Source organism: Eublepharis macularius, chromosome 4 (genome assembly GCF_028583425.1).
Source record: "Eublepharis macularius isolate TG4126 chromosome 4, MPM_Emac_v1.0, whole genome shotgun sequence".
Lineage (NCBI taxonomy): Eukaryota > Metazoa > Chordata > Lepidosauria > Squamata > Eublepharidae > Eublepharis > Eublepharis macularius.
The window spans coordinates 168906704-168929918 of NC_072793.1; the positions used below are offsets into that span (position 1 = coordinate 168906704).

The following is a 23215-nucleotide window of genomic DNA, read 5'->3' on the forward strand; positions in this document are numbered from 1 at the left end:
TGTAGGGTAAATGGGGTCCAGGGAGAGAAGAAAGTATATGCTGTTGGCTAAGAGAAACAAGATGGCTAGCTAGAAAAGGATACTTGGGGGAGGGCCAAGGTTGCTGAAAACAGCAAACATAATTTGAGACATCATAGTACAGTGGCATTTACAGTTTTGGAAATAGGAAGTTTACTCGGGGGAGGGGGGGGAACCCCACCACCACAGTAGTTCAGTTCCCAAGTTATGGTGAACATGTATAATCTATACAGTGTACACTTGTTTTTTCTTTATATGTTTGTTGAATAATTTTCATGTTACATCCAATGCATATACAGTTGAATGTGCAATTTAACCCCTGTGTTTATCCAGGTACTGGTCCTTGGTTTCATTTGTAAACTGAACATGCATGGGCTTTTACGTGTACAAATAGGTGTATGCACCTGTAGGCAAGATGTTTACTGGAACATGAACAAGTGGTGCAGGTCTAGGAGGAAACAGACATAAGGTATGCATACCACATCTGATGCAGTTACCAGTAGAAAGCAAACCAAGCTTCTGTGGATCTGGCCATCCACAACTGGAGGGGGGGGGGTCCAGGAAGTAAAAGTTGTCAACTATGCTCACTGCTGACTGTGGCTGGGAACAAACAGAGATCGGAGGGTACCAAGACCAAGTGTAACAGAATGCCTGCTCTTGGAAGGAGGAATATTACAGGCACTTCCTGTCACCATATCTCAAAAAGATTCCAGACCTGGAAAAAGTACAAAACAGGACAACCAAGATGGTTAGGGGTTTGGAGCACTTTTTCTATAAGGAAAGGCCTAAGAGTCTTAGGACTTTTCAGTTTAGGAAAAAGGTGACTGAGGGAGGATATGAGAGGTTTATAAAATTGTGCACTGAGTGGAGAAAGTGGACACAGAACTTTTTCTTCCTCTTCCATAATATTAGAACTCAAGGACAACCAATGAAGTGGATATGCAGTAGGTACAGGACAGACAAATTTATTTATATATTTATTTAATTCAATTTGTACTCCACCCTTCCCACAGCCTGCAGGCTCAGGGCGGATACCTCTTGATTGAATGAATGATTAAATTATGGAATTCACTGCCCATGAAGGTAGATGAACATGGGCATAGATGGCTTTCAAAGAAAGTTAGACAGGTTCATGGAGGAGAGGTCCATCAATGGCTACTAGCTATGGTTAGTAAAGGAAACCTCCATGTCCACAGGCAGTCAATCTTTCAATAAAATATTTTTTATATATACATTTTCAAAATTTATAAATATAGTAAAGTGTTAAGTGCTCAAGGTGACAAGTTAGTATAAAAGTTAATGTTAATTCCTCAATCAATACTTCAGAACCAATTCATCATATGCTTTGCCTGACGAATCCGATGCTGGCAAAGGCTATCGTTTTGTGCACTGCTTTATCAAGGGCTAGCAATATTATTAATAAGTTTTCATTCCATTTCCATCATCGAGTACATCTATGGACTTTTCCCAAGAACGGCCATGTCTTTGTCAGATTCGTCGAGTGGGGCCATGGTGGGCATTTGGCGCTTCTCCGTTGTGCCTAGAAGCAACAACAGAATATTATTATCATATTGATGTGCAATATTTTCTGTGTGGATGTATCCACACGTGTACAGTCTTGCGAAGATTTATCTCACCTCATCGGATTGGCTATATCTACAATGGAATATGGACTATTGCTAATTCAGTGGAATGGTACCTTTAAATGATTTTATTCGGCCATCAATTTGATATTGTTAATGGTTCTGAAGTACTGTGGAATAACATTAACTTATATTTATATACTTACTTGTCACCTTGAGCATTAGCACTTTACTATATTTGAACATTTATATATAAAATACTTGTATAAATAGTTTCATGATATTTATTGTGATTGACTATTACTTTATTGTAATAAAAATCTCCTGCTGGGGATTCCCCCCCCCCCACACACACACACTTCTTTTTGGCTTCTGATTGTTCAGGGCTGCCTCTTTGTTCAGTCAGTCTCTCAATACCTGATGCTGTATTTAAGGATGATGCATTCATTTTATTTAATTAGAATGTTGATATCCAACCGTATCCCCTTTGACTCAAGGCAACTTCATACCATCTTTGTAAGCCTGAGGGAACAATTTGATCATGCTGTGGAATACAGTGGTGTACTAGAGGGACCACTGGTCTGATCCAGCATTTTCATTCATTCATTCATAGTATTGCCTTTTGTCACTGAGACTCAAAAGCAGATTATGCAAGTAAATGCAGCTGCAAAAAAAAGCTTTCTCCCAATGCATACTAACCTGGAGTATAGCTCCTACCTTAACCTGGCTGATCTGGCTACCTGGATTCACTCCAAGGTTGCATGAAGAATAGACCTCTGTAACGCACTCTATTTATTTATTTATTTATTTATTTATTCATTCAATTTATATACCGCCCATCCCAGGGGCTCTGGGCGGTGAACAGTTAAAATTGATAAAAACAAAACTAAAATCAATATACAAATAATAAAACAAATTAACAAGGTGCAGTGGTGGGGAGAACCTTCCCCACCCCAAAGGTGGGAGGCCGACATGGCACCGCCCCCTTCAATCACCGAACGCCTGGCGGAACAGCTCTGTCTTACAGGCCCGGCGGAACGATAATATGTCCCGCTGGGCCCGGGTTTCCATTGACAGAGCGTTCCACCAGGCTGGGGCCAGGACTGAAAAAGCCCTGGCCCTGGTTGAAGCGAGGCGGACTTCCTTAGGGCCGGGGACCACAAGTAAATATTTATTCGCTGATCGGAGCGATCTCCGGGGAACGTACAGGGAGAGGCGGTCCCGAAGATATGCCGGTCCCAACCCACTCAGGGCTTTAAAGGTAAGAACCAACACTTTGAACCTGATTCGGAATTCAACTGGAAGCCAGTGCAGCTGGCGCAGGACAGGTGTGATGTGTGACTGGTAAGGTATACCAGTCAGGACCCGTGCCGCCGCATTCTGGACCAGTTGTAGTTTCCGGATCAGGCCCAGGGGTAGCCCAGCGTAGAGTGAGTTACAGTAATCTAACCTGGAGGTGACCGTTGCATGGATCACTGTAGCCAGGTCCTGGGGCGTCAGGTAGGGGGCAAGTTGCCTGATCTGACGAAGATGGAAAAATGCAGACTTGGCAACCGCCGTGACCTGGGCCTCCATCGATAGGGAGGCATCCAGGAGCACACCCAGACTCTTTACCACTGGCAAAGTTGCCAGTGGTGTCCCATCGAGGGCAGGGAGCTGGATCCCAACATCTGGCAGCCCCCGTCCCAGCTGCAGGACCTCCGTCTTCACTGGGTTCAATTTCAGCCTGCTCTGTTTCAACCATGCCGTCACAGCCTCCAAAGCTCTGGCCAGATTGTCTGGGGCCGTGTCTGGCCGGCCGTCCATCAACAGAAAAAGTTGGGTGTCATCCGCGTATTGATGACAACCCAGCCCAAACCTCCGCACCAACTGGGCGAGGGGGCGCATATAGATGTTAAATAACATTGGGGAGAGTATCGCCCCTTGGGGAACCCCGCACACCAAAGGGTGACGGGCCGATAGATCTCCCCCAAGCGCCACCCTCTGTCCCCGACCCTGGAGAAAGGAGACCAGCCACTGTAAGACTGTCCCCCTAATCCCCACGTCGGCAAGGCGGCTGGCCAACAAATCATAGTCAACCGTGTCAAACGCTGCTGTGAGATCAAGTAACACAAGCAGCGCTGACCCGCCTCGATCCAGATGCCTGCGAAGGTCGTCTGTGAGGGCAACCAAGGCTGTCTCCGTCCCATGGCCAGGACGGAAGCCAGACTGGAATGGGTCCAGGACTAGAGCATCATTCAGGAATTCCTGCAGTTGTACCGCCACCGCCCGCTCAATCACCTTGCCCAGGAACGGGAGGTTCGACACTGGGCGGTAACTGGACGGGTCAGTGGGGTCCAAAGATGGTTTTTTCAGGAGGGGCCGCACTACCGCCTCCTTTAACACTCCTGGAAAAACCCCAGAGCTCAGGGAGATGTTAACAATGGCCTCCAGATGGTCCCGTAGCCCCTCCGAGCTGGCCTTCACCAGCCAGGATGGGCAGGGGTCCAGAGGACAGGTGGTTGGCCTCATCCCCTGCAGGATCCTGTCCACATCGTCCTGAGAGAGCAGGCTGAAATGGTCTAATACGGACCCAGAAGACGGCCAAGGGGTCTCCAGTTCCCTTACTGTATCAACAGTGGGTGGCAGGCCACGGCGAAGGGACAAGATTTTACCCGCAAAATAGCTCGCAAAAGCCTCGCAGCCAATAGTTGAATTAAGAATTTGGTGGTCTCCCTGAGAGAGGGAGACCAAGGACCGAACTGTTTGAAATAATTGAGCCGGGCGTGAGCTAGCGGATGCAATGGAAGCAGCAAAGAAATCCCTCTTTGCTGCTTTCACTGCCACCTCATAGGCTTTCATAAACGTCCTATAAGATGTTCTTGCCTCTTCGTCGCGCCCCCGCCTCCACACTCGCTCTAGTCGTCTCAGAGACCGCTTCATCTGGCGAAGCTCCTCGGTAAACCAAGGAGCTACCCGTTTGCGGGCTCGGAGAGGACGGCAGGGGGCAATAGCGTCGATGGCTTCGGAAAGACGGCCATGCCAATCATCCACCAGCTCATCTAACGTACTGCCAGGGGGCATCGGATCCCGCAGAGCCGCCTGGAAACCAATTGGATCTACATAGGTCTCCCTTCAAAGTCAACTTGGATACTCCGCCTGGTACATAACACCACAGATCAATTATTGGCAGGAACATCCATGTTACTCCCGTTCTGCAGCCACTCCATCCATCCATCAGTCACTGGGCTCAGTTCAAGGCTCCCAGCTACTGATCATATTGACTTACACTGTGTAATCCATCTTGAGTTTCAGTGAGAAAAGCAGAATATAAATAAATTTTAAAAATTACAGTGTAGGATTAATACAATCAATGGCCAGGACACCCAATAAACATGATAGGACATGGATAGCAGAAGTCTGAATACATGCATGGATCCAAGTACAGAGCTGAAACAGTGCTGAACCAAAACATAAGCCATTTGGCATGGCATATTAAATGACATGGAAACTAACCAGTAGGCGTGTACGTACCTCAACAAATCATGTAGTATACTTTACAGTCCCTTTATCACAGGCATCTCTCTGGGCTATTTCCTCACAGAGCAACCTGTGTAATAAAAACTCTTCTGAATAATTCAGTAGTGCATAGTTTGCAGGAAGCCAGGAGAGAGAGAGTTTTCCTGTCTTCCTTAGACAAGATGTTCCACGAGGGAGGGGCCACCACAGAAAAAACACATGTCCAGGCAGCTGTTGATTGCCCATTTGCAAGGTGGAACAAGCAGAAGACCCTGTTCAGATGAGCAAAGTTGCTGTGGTGGAGCGCTGAGAAAGAGGCGGTCCCACAAATATTAAGGACCAAGGCCATGAAGGACTATGTATGTGATACCCAGAACCTTGAATTAAGCCCAGTAACTGATGGGTAGTGTTCTGACAACTTGTTCTTTGAGGCAAGCCAGGCTATCCCTAGTAGACTGAAACAGGAAAAAAAAAAGCACTGTTCCTTATAGCCAGAAATCTTTATTTTTAACTTGCATGGGCCCTGGGAGTCTCCTACCACAGAACAAATCACCTCAAAACCTTTTATACCTTTTATAACAAAAAGAGCAGGAACAAGGAACCAATAGAAACGTTACAACACAACTATCTCCTTATATTGGAGAACTAGCTTGATACCCGTGCTTTGCTACAGTATTTAACTGCTTTTAATTTAACTGTCTGAAGTTTCTGTTACCTGATTTTTACCTCAGAACACAAGAGTTCCACAGCGGACCAATCAGAGAGAGAGGGTTGCAAGCAGGCAGGAGCCTGCCAGACACACGTAGAGCCAAGCTACAAGTGACGCCTGACACAGGCTGGACACTTGTCAGCTTCCCTCAAGTTTTGATGGGAAATGTAGGCATCCTGGTCTTGCAGCTGTAATGGTGAGCCAAGCTGTAAAACCAGAACGCTAACATTTCCCATCAAAACTTGAGGGAAGCTGACAAGTGTCCAACCTGTGTAAGACTAACCAATTTTATTGTAGCATAAGCTTTCGAGAATCAAGTTCTCTTCGTCAGATGCATGATACAAACTGGTCAAATACAGAAGAGGAGGGTGGAGAGGGGAGAGAAGGGGACATATATCAGAAGGGGACAGGATGCAATTAGCGGGGAGGCAACCAAAACATTCCTTTGCTAGTAAACATAAACATCTCCTTTTGGCGTGGAGTCAGTTTGCCGTGTTAGTTTGCAGCAGTAAAAGCGTCCAATTCCTATGTAGTATAAGCCTTTGATAACCAACTGACTCCACACCGAAAGGAGATGTTTACATTTACTAGCAAAGGAATGTTTTGGTTGCCTCCCCGCTAATTGCATCCTGTCCCCTTCTGATATATGTCCCCTTCTCTCCCCTCTCCACCCTCCTCTTCTGTATTTGACCAGTTTGTATCATGCATCTGATGAAGAGAACTTGATTCTCGAAAGCTTATGCTACAATAAAATTGGTTAGTCTTAAAGGTGCTACTGGACTCTTTCTGATTTTGCTACTACAGACTAACATGGCTAACTCCTCTGGATCTTCAACCTGTGTAAGGCGTCACTTGTAGCTTGGCTCTGGAAAGCCAGGACCCATAGAGAGATTGGCAACCCTAGTGAACTTTGAGGGGAAGACTGGGAGGTGCATTTGAGGCGTGGAATGTTGTGAGCCCCGATCAGCCCACATATGCAAATGACCTTGAAAGGCTTGTCCAATCAGGGCAGAGTGGCCAAGCTGGCAGTGGGCGAGGGTACAAGCAGGCAGCAGTCTGCCAGCCACACATGGAAGCTGTATCCCTTTGGGAAACACATTTTACCCCTTTTTACCTCCTTAGGGGGCAGATTTCTTCAACAACAACAACTGTGCTTATTATACTGCTCTTCTAGACAGATTAGTGCATCACCCAGAGCGGTGAACAAATTAGTGTTATTATCCCCATGATACAGCTGGGGAGCTGGAGCTGAGAGGAGTGGCTTACCCAAGGCTACCTACTGAGCTCACGGCAGTGGTGGGATTTGAACCAGCAGAGTGCTGATTTGCAGCTGAACTGCTTAATCACTGTGCAACATCCCCTCTTAGTGGGTGTTCACATCATGAAAGGAATGTTCTCAAATTTCATGTTTCTAGGTCCAGGGGTTTGGCCTGGGCATTGATGAGTCAGTCAGAACACTTGTCTTTATATATAGATTAACAGTTGCCTCAATGTTGCCAATACACCCTTGGGCCTGGCGTACATGACCTGCTCACTTTGCACTTATGATGCCACATTCAACTTACATCAACTTACCTTTGCCAGATTTTCCAGGACAGTAGCCAGTGGAGGGATTGCAGAATAGGAGCAATATGCCTAGTTCCTGATAATAACAGAACTGAAGCGTTCTGCACCAACTGGAGTTTCCAAGCTGATATCAAAGGGAAATCCACGTCTAGTGTGTTGCAGTAGTCCAGTCTGGATGTCACTATGGCATGAATTCAGGTGACCAGATCAGCCATGTCAAGGTAGGGGGCCATATTCCAGACTAGCCTTAGTTGGGAAAAAGCCTTTTTCACTTTGCCAGAAGTGACTTGCTTCTCTGGTGGTAGTGCTGGATCCAGTATAACCCGTAGGGTCTTGATCAAGTCAGCAAGGGTCAACTGAACCCCAAAGGAAGTGGGAAGCACAGTGTCCTTCAAGATTTCTGCCTTTTCAACCAGCATCACTTCTGTCTTGTTTGAGTTCCATTTCAGTCTGTTTGCTTTCAGTCATTTGACCACAGCTGTCAAACAATGACTCAGGACTTCTACTGCATCACCAGGAAACTTGGATAGTGAAATTCAGAGCTGGGTACATATTGATGACAACCAATTCCATACCTATGAATGATTTATCCTAAAGACTTTACATAGAGGTTGAATAACATGGGAGATGAGATTGTGCATTGTGGTACCCTGCAAGTTAATTCCTACACTGCCTAGGGATGTGGTGGGTTCCCCCTCATTGGCAGTCTTCAAGGAGCAACTGGATGAATATTTATCAGGGATGCTTTAGGCTGTTCCTGCATTGGGCAGGAGGTTGGACTAGGTGGTTTGTAAGACCCCTCTCAACTCTATAATTCTATGATTCACTGAAGATAGCTGGTCACCAACAGCAATTCTTTGAAAAAAATTTTACTACATAAGGGCCTTTTCGGTCCTGGCTCCAACCTGGTGGAATGCTCTGTCAAATGAGACCAGGGCCCGGCAGGATCTGCTATCCTTCCGCTGGGCCTGTAAGATGGAGCTGTTCCACCAGGCGTATGGTCGGGGCTGAGTCAGGCCCCCATCGGCCGAATAAAGGACATTGAGGCCCAACCTGTATTGAACCATCCACCACCTAACGGCTGCTCTGCTGAATGTAAACTATTGATTGATGGGTAACAGCGATTGATTGTTTTGGTGCTGCCTTATATAGATTTTTAAAATACTTAAATATTGAGTTATTGTTTTAAGTGATTTTAAATGTATCTAATGTAAATTATTATTGTGTGTTTTAAATGTACGTGATCCGCCCTGAGCCTGCAGGCTGTGGGAAGGGCAGAATACAAATTGAATTAAATAAATAAATAAGATGTTTTTAAGTAGATTAGTAGAACAGAAGAAAGCTTCCTATGTCTTTTACCACCTAGACAGCCACATTTATTTATTTACTTAGTTACTTCATTTATATCCTATTTTTCCCCAACAGGGACCCAAAATAGCTTCCATTGTTTTCCTGTTCTCCATTTTACCTTCAGGACAACCCTGTGAGGTAGGTTAGCCTGTGTGTGTGTGACTGGACCAAGGCCCAGAGTGGTTGTTATGGTCACTTCTGAAGTGAAGATTAGATGCAGAGGAGTTAGCCGTGTTAGTCTGTAGTAGCAAAATCAAAAAGAGTCCAGTAGCACCTTTAAGACTAACCAACTTTATTGTAGCATAAGCTTTAGAGAATCACAGTTCTCTTCGTCAGAAGTGAAGTTTATGTCAGTTGTTGTTTGGAACAACTCATCCCAAAGGGATGATGTGATAAATTCTTGGGGAAATCAATGGGACACTTATCCCAGGAACTCTATAGACAAGAGGAAGGGATGAGCTGGGGGCAGAGTTGTTATGTGTATCAAGCATAGAGTCAAACAAGTTAGAAAACATCAGAACATCTCCATGGAACCACTATCGGTGCAGATACCCTAAAAGTTACTTAAAAGTGGAAGTATTTTTATTTGCCTTAATTATAGTCCACCTTTCTCATTGAGACTCAATGCAGATAACACACTATAAAATCAATACAATGAATAGGATGGAACATCAGATAAATGGTGCAATAGGATTTGGATTGCAGAAACCTGAAAAAGCAGAAAACTGAAACAGAACTCAAGCACAGCATAAGCATTAACAATGCAATGTGTTAAACAATGCAGAAATTAGTAGCGGAGGGCTAGAGCACTGTGAATCTTGTCGGTTTGCAGGTTGGCATCTGCAAGAGGCTCTGCTCAGATGGTGGAACAAAGGGGGATATAAGGGGCCAAGGCCTTCCAAGCTGGAAGGGCTTTGTATGTGATAGCCAATACTTTGAATTGAACCTGGCTGTAACTGATCAGACCCTTGAGGCTGAACTTGTCATGGAGAAGGAAATAAAGGAGGTGACTAAAGCAAAAAATGCTGCAGTACTGTGTGACTTCAACCACCCTCAGGTTGCCTGGGCAAATTTGTGCTTGAATCATGCCATAGAAAAGGGGTTTCTAATAATCATAAATGACTGTGCGTTAAAAGAATTTGGTCACGGAGCCAGCTTTTATACTGAGACTCTGCTAAAAATGCTAACATTAAATATATAGCGCGAGGACTGGCAACTAGGAGCCTGACTCCTAGTGCCACAATTTCCAACAAGGGGAAAAGGAAGAATATAAGAAGAGCCGTGTTGGATCAGACCAAAGGTCCATCTAGCCTATTATATAGTTTCTAACAGAGACTGGCAGGAAACAAGAAAGAAATTAAAGAGGGACCAGTACAGTGGGCAGGGATGATGCAACAGGCAAAATCAATTAGGAGCAGCTATAATTGCATTAATTACTGAAAAAGCCCATTGAGAATCTTTGGGGGAAGAAGGGGAGGGCTAGAATTTATTGGCACTTAAAGAGAAAATAAGATGAAACCCCTTCTCATTCTTTGCAGGAAGTGAGACCGGTTTTCATGCTGAACAATTTTCCCTGTCAAAAGATTTCTATTTTATTTCATTCCAGGAAAGTGTCAAGAGAATGCTTTTTTAATTCCCCCTTCCTGCTATTTAATAACGTGTTTTTTTCTAGGAAATCCTTAACTCCAAGAAGGCAATAGTTATCTGTCAGTCTATCTATTAATAAATACCCCACTTTCTTCGCCAATGGGGATCCAAAGCAGCCTGCAACGTTCTCTCATTCTGTTTTATCCTTACAACAATAATCTTGTGAGATGGCTTAGGCTGAGAGGGTGTGACTGACCCAAAGTCCCTCATAGGGCTGCCAACTCTCGGTTGAGAAATTCCTAGAGATTGGGGGGGGGGGGGTGGAGACTGGGGAGGGTGAAATTTGGGGGAGGTAGGAAGCTCAATGGGGCATAATGCCATAGATTCCACATTCTAAAGGATCCATTTTCTTCAGAGGATCTTATCTCTGTAGTCTGGAGATCTGTTCCAGAAGACCTCCAGCCCCCACCTGGGGGATAACAAGTCTAGTCCCCCCAACATGTTTCCACAGCGGAGTGGGGATTCAAACCTGGGTCTCCCAGATCCTAGTCTCTAACCACTACACCACACTGGCATTTTAATTCCACCTTTCTTCCAAGGCCTGCTCATCTAAGGAACCATGGTACAGTGGTAGAGCAATCGCTTACACACACAAGGTCCCTGTTTCAATTACTGTCAGTGTCTCCAGTTTTAAAAGTTTCAGACTTCCACGTGAGACCCTGGAGAGCCACTGCTAGTCAAGAAGAGTAGACAATGCTGACCGATTTCTCAGGTTATAAAAAATGAAAAAAGATTACGAGGAGTCCTGTGGCATTGTAAAGAACTGGGAAGATGACGGCCCAGTTCACGATTAGAAGCTTCACAGCTTCTGACTGTCTTTCAGGAGACGCAAGACTGATTGGGATCCGTGTTACGTCTGGGATTATTATTATTATTTTGCACAAGCCCTGCAAGAGTTAAAACCAAAAGAACTCTGATTCCCAGAGAGGATCAAATGCGTTTGCAAAAGGGGGAGGCAATGTAAATTTTTGTAAAGTCTCTGGCTCTAAACCTGCCCCCCCCCCAAGCCTGGAAACAGCTGCCTTCGGAACTGTTCCGGTTTATGTCCTCCAGAGATTTTGCTACAGACTTTCAGAAGGCTTTGCTTTTGCAGCTTTCAAGCGGAGGTGAGTTAAAAGGGCTTCTTTGTGTGCACGGGGGCTCGAAGGTAGAATTGTGTGGGAAGCACGCCAGCCAGTCACTGCCCCGTTAGGTTGGTGCAAGATTCTGCGAGGGGGAGGCTTAGGCGAGAAACGAAGGGGATGCACTGGGGAAAAACAGAAGCGCCCCTCCCCAAATAAAACCTTCGAGGTCAGCGGCATCCTTAGAGATCAGATCCTGCCCACGTTTTCTCAGGTCGAGGTTGACGGGAAGGAGAGAAAGAATTCATTTTGCGTTCTTTTACATCAGAGCGTTCGTTCGGTCTCTGAAATGGTAAGAACTGACGTCCTCCGCTCCCCCCTCCCCCGCTCTACGGTTGGTCTAAACCTGCCGCCGATGAAGGGGGTTAGAGTCCTGAGGTAGTACCATTTCAAACTGCAGGAGGGAGGTTTTTTTGGTAATGATTTTCGGCATTTAAAAAAAGGCTTATTGCAAATAGAAAACTAAGCACAGAAGGGGGACTGGCTGGGATTGTATTCCTGATGCGCTGTGTTTTTGTATTTAACATGTAGGGAGTTTTTCTTAACGGGCAGGGAGTAAATGGTATGCCCTGTAGAATGGGCACCACCACTTTAGAATGCGTGGTGCTTGGGAAATCGTTGTTTTGAAATGCCCTCTTATGCTAAAACTCCCAGCATGTAGAAATCTAGTTCAGCAAGCAAAGGGGGAAAGAGGATCTATTTTTATTTCTGCTGTGCCAGTTTTTCCTGTATATATGAAAGGAATGCCCAAAGCTGGATTCCATCTGAGGAAGAGATCCAGAGGAGTTAGCCAAGTTAGTCTGTAGTAGCAAAATAGTAAGAGTCCAAGTAGCACCTTAAAAACTAACCCACTTTATTGGAGCATAAGCTTTCTAGAGCCACAGCATCTGACAAAGAGAGCTGTGGCTCTCGAAAGCTTATGCTACAATAAAGTGAGTTAGTCTTTAAGGTCATAGATGCAGAGGAGTTAGCCGTGTTAGTCTGTGGTAGCAAAATCAAAAAGAGTCCAGTAGCACCTTTAAGACTAACCAATTTTATTGTAGCATAAGCTTTCGAGAATCAAGTTCTCTTCGTCAGATGCATGATACAGAGACTGGTCAAATACAGAAGAGGAGGGAGAGAAGGGGAGGAGAGGGAAGAGGCAATTAGGGGGGGAGGGAGCAATCAAAACATTCCTTTGCTAGTATATGTAAACATCTCCTTTTAGTGTGTGTATCAGTTGGCTTCAAAGGAGTTTGCCCTGCTAGTTTGTAGCAGCCAAACAGCTAGACCATCCAATTCCAATGCAGTATGAGCCTTCGATAACCACAGCTCTCCCTGCCAGATGCATCTGACAAAGAGATCTGTGGTTCCCGAAAGCCCACGCCAGGTGCCACTGGGCTCCCCCAGACCCCCTCCTCTGTAAAGGAAATATGTTACCTGTGATAATGTGATAACCATTCATAGTCCCTATTCAGTCCCAGCTTGACAGAGTCAAATTTGCATATGAATTCCAGTTCAGCAGCCTCCCATTGGATTTTGTTTTTGAAAGGTTTCTGTTGAACTGCAGCGACCTTTAAGTCTTTGATGGAATGTCCTGGTAGATTGAAGTGTTCTCCCACTGGTTTCTGGACGTTTCCATTTCTAATGTCAGATTTGTGTCCATTTATTCTTTTGCATAGAGGTTGGCTGGTTTGTCCGATGTACAGAGCAGAAGGACATTGTTGGCATATGAGGGCATATATCAGATTGGAGGATGAGCAGCTGTAAGAGCCAGAGACAGTGTAGTTGATGCCATTGGGTCCTGTAATTGTATTCCCTGGGTAGATATAGGGGCAGAGCTGGCATCTGGGTCTGTTGCAGGGCCTGGTACCTGTGCTGGTGACTCTGCTGGCCGATTCATGATTGTAAGTGAGAAGTCGTTTAACGTTGGGGGGCTGTCTGTAGGCAAGGAAAGGTCTTCCACCCAGGGCTTCTGAGAGAGAGGTATTTTATTATTCATGTTGCTTTGTTGAAAACTCCCTGTTCTATTCATCTTTGTTTTCCCCGCCTTTCAATAAAGACTGCTTAAGCACGTGTCGTTTTGAGTAGGGCATCCACAACACTGTGACCACTAACCTGGCCCTTTTAAAGGAGTTACATATAAATGGCAAAAATACAGCATGAAGTGCCATAAAAGAAAGAGAGAAATCAGGGACACCAGTGGCAGAAAAATGGGTGAATCAAAAAGGTTCGTGGCCAACAATGAAAATCAAATGAAATGGGAAAAGAGCAAGTTCAGACTTCCCTGCACAAAAGCTGTAAGTTTAATTATTGACTTATCTCTTTCCACAGTGCTGAACATTCACAGATTTGTTAGATAAAGTCTCTGCATGGATGAACCATTTCTCCAGAGACCCTAATTGTAAGAAAAGGGTTTAAGACGCCCCAGTAGTCCTTTTGAGGCGAGGTAACTATGAACAAAAGGTAGAAAATTTCTCTCGTTTCCACAAAAAGTGGGCCTGAGCGGAAATCGTTACCTGCAAAGAAGAAGCTGAATTCCTCTCCCTCTTCCCCATTTATGGGCTACTCCAAGGTGTGAATTCAGGTATGAAAATGGAGAAAGCAGAGTCGACCGGCCTCAGACTAGAGATAGAATCAGGGCGAGCAAGAGAAGGTCAAATGGTGACCATCAGGCCCTGTTTCAGAGGGACAGGACTGCAGCATGTCAAAAAGGAGCCGCAAGATGGACTGTCGTCTCAGCGGTGGGAAGCCCAGTGGCAGGACTTCCTCAAGACAGTTCAGTTCCCTCCACCTGGATGGCAGAACCCTCATATTCTAGATGTGCCACGGAACGATACAAAGACTTCTCTGGACCCCACCAGTGGTACAATCAGCTCAGAGGAACAGCGTCAAAACTTCAGGAAGTTCTGCTATCCGGAAGCCGCAGGTCCACGGGAGGTTTACAGCTGCCTACGGGAGCTTTGCCATCAGTGGCTGAAGCCAGAGAGACACGCCAAGGAGCAGATCCTGGATATGGTGATCCTGGAGCAGTTCCTGACCGTCCTGCCCCCAGAAATGCAGAGCTGGGTGAAGGAACGTGGATGTGAGAGCTGCTCCCAGGCAGTGGCCCTGGCAGAGGATTTCCTCCTAAGACAGCAGAAAGGAGAGAGCCTGGAAAAGGTGATGAGAACATTTTCACAGAATCATAGAGCTGGAAGGGACTCCAAAGGTCATCTAATCTAACCTCCTGCACAATGCAGGGAATTCACAGCTCCCTCCCCCGGTGACCGCTGCTCTATGCCCAGAGGAAGACAAAAAACCTTACATTCCTTTCCCATGGTAATGGGGCACAATGAATGGGACAAAATCTGTTGCCACCCACTGAGTGTTTCATCTTTCCTTGATGAGAATGTTTGATTTCCCATTTCTAGGAGCAAGCAGGGCTATTCCAAGAGGTGGTTGTCAGTCTCCCAGTAGAAGAGGGGCATTGGCTGGAAATCCCACAGAGAGATCTGTGTGGGGAAGTCAAACAAGAGAGTCAAGGGGATGTCACCTTATTAGGTAAGGATTGGCTGTACCCATAACTTATTTACAGGTTGGGTGGCTAAAGGGGGCGGGATTCCAACTTGTATACTTTCTGTCTGCAGGAGCTAGAGGTTCAAGTGCATTGTATCCGATTCCAGAGGAGGAGTCAGAATAAATTATGATACGTTTCTTCTGTCCATCTTTCTGACTGTTACTGCTGATGGTTGTTTTGTTTGTTTTTGTTGTTTTGGAGGGTTTTTTTTAATGCTTGGCAGCATCTTCCAAGTTTTAAAATTTTTATCTGTATCCTGTTTTGAATGTGAATTTAGTAGAAAAGTAGGGTATTAATCACCAAAATAAAGGAGCTTAATGCAAGAATAGCCCTGCTGGGTCAGGCTAAAGGAGGTATCCAGCATTCTGTTTTCCAGCAATTGGCAATCAGATGTTTCTTGGAAGCCCACCAAGGCATCAGCTCTCCCTCAGTCTAGCAATTTCTATTCAGAGGTATACTGCCTTGAAATTGGAGGTTCTGTTTAGTCGTCAGGGCTGATAGCCATTGTTGGGCCATTATTCCTCCATAAATTTATCCAACATATTATCAAAGCCACTTTGGCTATCACCATAAATCATGGGAGAGAGTTCTATAAACTAATTAAGCATTGTGTGAAAAAATTTTTTGTCTGTCCTGAATCTGCCAGCCAATCCAGTAGGGTGACTTGGGGTTCCAGTATTGGGAAAGAAATCTTTCTCCTTTCTGTCTAAAATTATGCATGGTGTATCAACATTTGTCACATCCCCCTTAGGCATCTTTTCTGAAAAGCCCCACTTCTTGGTGTTTCTTTAAAGGGGGAAGGTGCTCTCATTTCTTTTTGGTGTATGCCTCTTCCCAAACATGACAATTTAAGAATTTTCATAGACAATTAAATCAGTTCTGGCTATAACAAGGAGATCTTCCTGATTATTATAATAATAACATTTGATTTATATACCGTCCTTCAGGACAACTTAACACCCACTCAGAGTGGTTTACAAAGTATGTTGTTATTATCACCACAACAAAACACCCTGTGAGGTGGGTGGGGCTGAGAGAGCTCCAGAGAGCTGTGACTGACCCCAAGGTCACCCAGCTGGCTTCAAGTGGAAGAGTGGGGAATCAAACCTGGTTCTCCAGCTTAAGAGTCCCACTGCTCTTAACCACTATGCCAAATTGCTAAAATCTTCAATGAAATATGTAGACAGTGGTTTTAATCCTACAGAGGAGGTTCATCAATGGCTTCTAGCCATTGTGACTGAAAGGAGCTTCCATCTACAGAGCTAGGAGGCAACATTAGGGGTAAGCTGCATCTTCTATACCCTGTTCTTTTGGGCCCTGCAGGGCATTTGATTGGCCGCTGTGTGAAACTGTATGCTGGACTAGATGGAACACTGGTATGGTCCGGCAGAGCTCTTATGTTCTTTACATTCACAGATTAAAAGGGTTATGTCTACAGAGCGCCTCCTCCTTTCCACTGCAGAATGAAATTCCCCATGAAATGCTGCTCCTGAGGGACATTCCCCCCAAACAACATAAGGGGGGGGATTGGAGAGCTGCCACAGGATGGGGGGAATCACCCCCCCCCCATGTCCATGAAAATCCTCTGCTAAATTCAGTCCATTGTGTTTCTACCCTGTCCATCTCCACAGCAGTACATAGGACTGACAGGGTCCATCTTCAGTTCTGATCGGTCCTTTCCCTACAATTAACATAGACTTCTGTCTCGATTCCAACAGGCAGTGAGCGGCAGGGTGAAAGTGAAAAACAGCCATGTGTATCGTTATCAGAAGGTGCCAAGCAACATGGGGTAGAAGAAAATGATGGAGTGAATCAAAGTGGGCAAAAACGGAAGGAGGGAAATGTCACCAAGGAAAGAAAGAAAAAATCCAGTGCTTATCAAGATGATGATTTACCCAAAATCACAGCGCATCCAAGATTGCACAACAGGAAACGAAGGAATAAGTGTACTGTGTGTGGGAAAGTCTTCCGAGATGAAACTTACCTTCATAAGCATCAAAGAACCCACACGGGAGAGAAACCATATGAGTGCATGGACTGCGGAAAGAGCTTCCGTTGGAGCTCAGACCTTCACCGGCATTACAGAACCCACACTGGAGAAAAACCATATAAATGCATGGACTGTGGAAAAAGCTTTCGTCGGAGTTCAAACCTTCATAGGCATCAGCGAACCCACACTGGAGAGAAATCCTATGAGTGTGCTGACTGTGGGAAAAGTTTTCGTTGCAGCTCTAGCCTGATTAGCCATAAGCGGACGCACACTGGAGAGAAACCGTATGAGTGCTCAGATTGCGGGAAAAGCTTCCGTCTGAGTTCAAACCTTATCAGCCACAAAAGAACCCACACTGGAGAGAAACCGTACGAATGCCCAGACTGTGAGAAATGCTTTCGTCGAAGCTCACATCTGAACACTCACAAAAGAATTCACACTGGACAGAAACCATATAAATGCTCAGATTGTTCCAAAACCTTTTCTGATAGGTCCAACCTTCTTAGCCACCTGAGAATCCACACCGGCCAGAAACCATATACCTGTTCAGACTGTACCAAAGCCTTTTCCAATAAATCCAATCTCCTTAGCCATCAGAGAATCCACTCTGGGGAGAAGCCCTATGAATGTTTAGACTGTGGGAAAAGCTTCAGTGTGTGCCAATATCTCACCAGGCATCAGAGGAGACACACAGCAGAGAAACTCTATGAATGCTCAGACTGTGGGAAACGATTCAGTCAGAGCCAGTATTTAATTCGGCATCAAAAACATTCTCACAGGAGGCAAAGCATATGAACAGTCAGACTGAGCAGAGGATTCTACTGGAGTTTGCACAAGTAACCCAGCCTTACCAGATGAGAATCATATCAGTGCTTGACCCTGTGAAGAGAGAAAGCTGGAGCACAAATCCTGATGTTCCACATGCTTCCACCTGAGAAGATATGGTGGGCCTGATGCAGACAGGGCCTTTCTGTTAGTGGCCCCATAACATAACTGCAGACCTGCTTTTCTTGGGAAGTGCATTTTGCTCCCTCACTACCGGCGTTTGGGTGACAGGTAGAGCTTTTTTGCAGTGTATGGAAGGTAAATCTAATTAGTTAGCTACCATTGCTGGACTTTTATGGGATTTCTGCTGACTTGTTTTGGCTTTTACCGCTGTGGTTCTTCTTCCTTTTAATGGGATTTTAGCATTTTCTCTACTGCCTGGTGGATTCCATGCAGAAGCTTTTAATAAAGAAAATATAAATAGATAGATGTTTCAGTCATAGTATGCTATGCATCACACACAGATTTCCTCTAACATTCGATAGCTGAGAGCACAGTTATTCCCTGACTAGTGTCCCTGGAAGTGTTCGTCTGCAGTAAGATTCAAGTCCAGTAGTCCCTTAAATATACAAAGCATCTAACAAAGGGAGCTTTGACTGTCGAAAGTGCATACCCTGGAAAGCTCGTTTATTAATAATAACAACAGTGAGCGCTTATACTGCTGGGGAGCTGGGGCTGAGAGGAGTGGCTTACCCAAGGCCACCTGTAGAGCTCATGGCACTAGTGAGAATTAAACCAGCAGAGTGCTGGCTCAGAGCCCACCACTGTGCTACAACAGCTCTGTAAGGTGTTACTGGATTCGTATCTTGCACTCCTAGGAGGAAAGACTGCTTTGTAAGAAGTTACTTGGAGGGAGACATTGGGGTTCTTCTGAAACAAGGCAGGGCTTCATTCCATGGCAACTATGTAACATACCTCCTTGCCTGATTGGACGCTTAAGAGAGAACACAAAGCTGGGTCCGCACTTTTAGTTTCAGTTGCATGGTGTGAATAAAGAAAGCTATTTTCTTCCTCCCCACAGAACACTAAAGCTTGGGGATCACCAAATGAAATGGATGACAAGGCAAAACTCTCCGTTACGACACATCATGGCAGCCACTCATCTCGATGGCTTTACAAAGCAAGTTAATGGAGGACAGGTCCAAGTTGCCTAAAGGGGGAATATACCCATGCAAAACAAGATTTTGGAAATTTAACACCACTGGCATAAGACCAGTCATTCTCAATCAAAGTGGTCTCCTCTAGTTCAGCATTCTGTTTCTCACACAGGCGAACTTGCTGTCAGAAGATGTAGTGATGGCCACAGGGATAGATGGCTTTAGAAGGGTATCAGACAGATTCATGGAGGCAAGGTCCATCAGTGGCTACTAGCCATGGTGACTAAAAGGAACCCCCACATTCAGAGGTAGTCAAACCTCTGAATACCAGTGTCAAGAGGTAACAACATGGAAAGGCCTGGGCTTCGACGTCCCGTTGTTGGCTCTCCACAGTAACTAGTTGGCCACTGTGTGAACCAGGATGCCTGACTAGATGGATACTGGTCTGATCCTGCAAGGCTGTTCTTAAATATTTCTGTCTCTAAAAGGCTTACAAGCATGGCCTAGATGCCAAGGCCTTCCCCTGCACCAGCCCATGGGGCGTAGGAAGGAGAACCGGTTCTTTCTACAAATGTCAGCAGAGATTGCTTTCACACACATTGGATAATGCACTGTCAATGCACATTTGCGATCATTTGTAACTGGATCACAACAGGGAAATCCAGTTGCAAGCAGTTGCTCAAGTGGATTTGACAGTGTGTTATCCAATGTTTGCAGTTAAACAAAATCACAAAATCTTCACAAACTGTTTAGTTCCAGTATAATTCTCTTCTCAAACTGGCCAACCCAGCAACATCTACTCCCTCAAAAAAGGACAGCATGACAGCCCAAGGTCACCCAGTGGGCTTCATGGAAGTTTGACTCCAGACTCCTCTTGATCTACTCCAAAATTACTGTCACAGTTAGAAAGAAAAAGGAGTATCAAAGAGAATAAATGAAAGCAATAGAGCAGCTCAGGAAGCCCAGAAGGGGAAATGCTCATCTATTATGGAGGGTTTCAGTCCTGGCACAGGATGTTTGGTCTCCTTCCAACACTGGCCTCTGCAATTAAGCATCACAAGAGAGGGTGGGCAGCTCCTCGGGAGTTTTCTCTCAACCACCATGGCCATTGGGACAGGGGGAGCAGAGCTGGGAGACCTTTATTAAGGCACTTCTTGAAGTTAGCTAATAGGCCCCCTCAAGGTGTAAAGGGAAGCCAGAAGATAGGAACGGGTTTGTCAACTGGAGAGGATGAACCTGGGAAGAGGATGCGCTTCTGGGTTTCCCCCCACACCACCAGCGCAACTTGGTTTAGTGCCCCATTAACCTTTTTACCTGCTGCCCCAATTAAAGTTCAGCTCCAGCACTGTGACTGCAAGGACCTTTGCTTTCCACCCTTCCAGGGATCTCTCTCGCCTGCTGTCAGAGAAACGCTGAGCCTATTGCAAAGCTTTCTGTTGTGAATGGAAGGGCTCCTTTTTTCCTACTTCTTCACAGAAGGCCAAAGGCGCAACCTGCCACTTGCGCCCCATGTCTTGTGGGTTCTTTTAGTACATTTAGCCTGATGGAAGAGTTCTGAAGGCCACACTGTTTTGTGTCACCCTGGTTGGTCCTAATAAAAGGAACAATGCAGCTTTTGGGTCTTTTTGAGTTCACTGGCAATCTGTTGTTCAAAGCAGAATTCAGTATGAATTGGGCGAGAGGAGGATATACTTGGTTGACACTGTGGGAAGACTAAGAGGGAATGTCCCCAACTGCACCTCTCCAGGATCACCAAGATTTTCCCCATTTGGTTTTTTAAAAAACCCAAACCTCCCTTGTGGACTGCAATCCCCTCAAAGCATACTTTTGGGGGGCTGCAGCACAGACTGCAGCCGTGAATGCTGCAGCTCCCAGGGTAACAGGAAAGATGGAGGCATCTGCATTGGTCTCTCAATCTCGGTGTTTTGAACACCAGTCAGCCTCATTCCTGACTCCCAGAGAAATGTAGTTCCCGGGATGCAGTTGAAGACCCTCGGGAAGGAGAGGGAGGCACTCTGTCAAAAGCATGGCTGTGCCACAGCTGCAAGTGAGTAAATGAGGGCGGGGGGGGATTTCTTCTCAAGTGTGGCATGTAGTCCACGAGGGACAAGGCAAGGCTGGAATGCAGAGATGTTACCGAGCAGCCCCCCCCTCCTGCTGGAGGCCAGTCAGGAACTGTGCCTGAGTTTTACACTAAAAGATTGCCCTGCGCGTGTGCCGCTAATACACATGTCAGTTTCATATCTGATGCTGCAACAGACTGTCAGTTTCCTGGACAATTGCTTTCAGGACCCTTGCGTGGCACTGCCCTGCTCAAGCTTATACCTGGACTCCCCTGTGGGATGTTGCCCTGTTACCAACCATGGACTGTGTCTTAAACGCTGCTCCATCGCCTGCCATGAGAGCTTGCCTCACCCTGGGCCCCAGCCACGCTGCCAGCAGACAGATACCAGCCAGGGAGACCTTCAGCGAGCTGACCAGGCGACCCCTGGCCAGCTCCTGCTGGGAGCCTCCCGCGGGCTGGTTACCAAGCGTGCCCTCACTGCCAGGCAGTCTGCTGGTAAGCTCTAGCTGTGCCCAGACGAAAGCCATGTTCTCAGGCAGCCAGGAAACCGAGGGGAACTGTCTGCTTTGGGAAGCCATTTTGAAGAAGCGAGCTGACCACGTACACAGCGAGAGAATTCCGCTCTCCTTTACATATCTTAACACCTCCCCAGAATGAAGATTGAGTGCCAGTCAGCCAGAGCAATCAACAAGCACACATCAAATCAGCCCCCGTAAGCTGGACTTGATGGCACCAGGAAGAGCGCTGGGAAAGTGCAAACTGCCCGGATCCCCTTCCTTCCCCCATCCCCTCTCCCAAAAAGGTGTCATGATATATCAATCAGACTTCAAACATTGTCCAATCAAGGCTGTTCTGATGGCCCCAAATCCTTTAAGTCATGAGAACCACTGAATGGGGCGCCAGTCCCTGGGTACCTTGAAGGTATATAAGCTAGCCCCTCGAACCTGAGGGCGTGCGCCATTCCTATCCTAACTTCCCTGCTGCCTTTCTACCCGTGGTACTAGTGCTGGCACTAGACCCCTTCGCTGCTAAGATCTCTGCTCTGCTTCAGGATTGTAAGTATGCCCTTGTCATCGTGGGTCTCCCGCTCATGCAGCCGTCTCTAATTTTCCTACTCTATTTCCCAGCTCTTGTACGTAATCTTGCATGTGTGTGTAAGTTCAGGCATACGCCACACTATTAGAAAATACACCTTATTGATTGAATAATTGTAGTCTGCCTCTTTATCACGTGAATTTCCGAAAAACAGGACCTTGGTATACATTGGTTAGATCCGCGCTAAATTTAGTTCTGGACTGCTAAGCTAGTTCCCCATCCAAATAAAAGAGCAGTTCCAGTAACAGAGATCCCCAATGTGATGCTCGAGGGCACTGTGATGCTTGCCCCTCTGTTTCTCAGCCCTGCTTGCTTTTCCCCCAAAGCAAAGTGCCAGCCCTGGCTTTCCTCCATCTCACTGGGGGTGGGGTGGGGGTGCTTTAAATGAGCCCAGGAGGGATCACCTTTGAGGCAGGGAGTATCCCTTTGGAATCAGTCAGCCCACACATAGCTTGGCTTACAGCTTCCCAAATGTTTTGCAATTGGCCCCAGGTCCCATATTTTTGCAACTGGTCCCGGCCTCCACCTTGTGACTGACCACCAGCCCCATAGCCGCTGTCTTGTGGCAGCTGCCTGCCTGCCACCATCTGTTCTCAACATTTCAAAAGCATGGACAGAGTCAACAAGGCAGGTGATCGGTGTTTCAAGTATTCCCCTCTGCAGACTATGCGTGTGTCAGCTGGACCAGGGAGATGGGTTCAAATCACAATACTGTGAAGCTGTGGTCGGCGACTCTTGGCACACATGCTGAAAAGCAACATGCCCGTTCCTTTTGCTTGCCATTGCAGCTCCCTGACAGCACCCCAAAGGAAGGGATGTAGTACAACAGTGGTGGGCTGAGAGGCAGAAAGATCATGAGGACTAGTCACAGCAACAGTCTGGAGTGTGGTAGATCTAAGCACAAACACATGAATGTAAGCTCTCACACAGGTAACTGTGGCCAGTGGCCAACCCTCCTCACAAAGCACCTTTTTAGGACCGGACGTTACAGAAGTATCATTAATCCACTGGGAATCACGCTCCTAAGAGTGGGCACTGAACACAAAACCACTTGATGTATCACACTCAATTTTCTGAAGTAGTCTTATTTTAGTCAATTACTACTGTGCAAAA

General features: G+C 46.1%; 1 protein-coding gene across 1 annotated transcript; it reads left to right on the top strand.

The window, feature by feature from the left end:
* Nucleotides 1–11389: 11389 nt before the first annotated feature.
* Nucleotides 11390–18184, top strand: LOC129327152 (zinc finger protein 397-like). The gene is made up of 4 exons (XM_054975624.1): nt 11390–11477; nt 13806–14633; nt 14885–15014; nt 16749–18184. Exons 2-4 carry the CDS (start codon nt 14061–14063, stop codon nt 17813–17815), a joined length of 1770 nt encoding a protein of 589 aa, XP_054831599.1. The 5' UTR covers nt 11390–11477; nt 13806–14060; the 3' UTR covers nt 17816–18184.
* Nucleotides 18185–23215: the final 5031 nt, after the last annotated feature.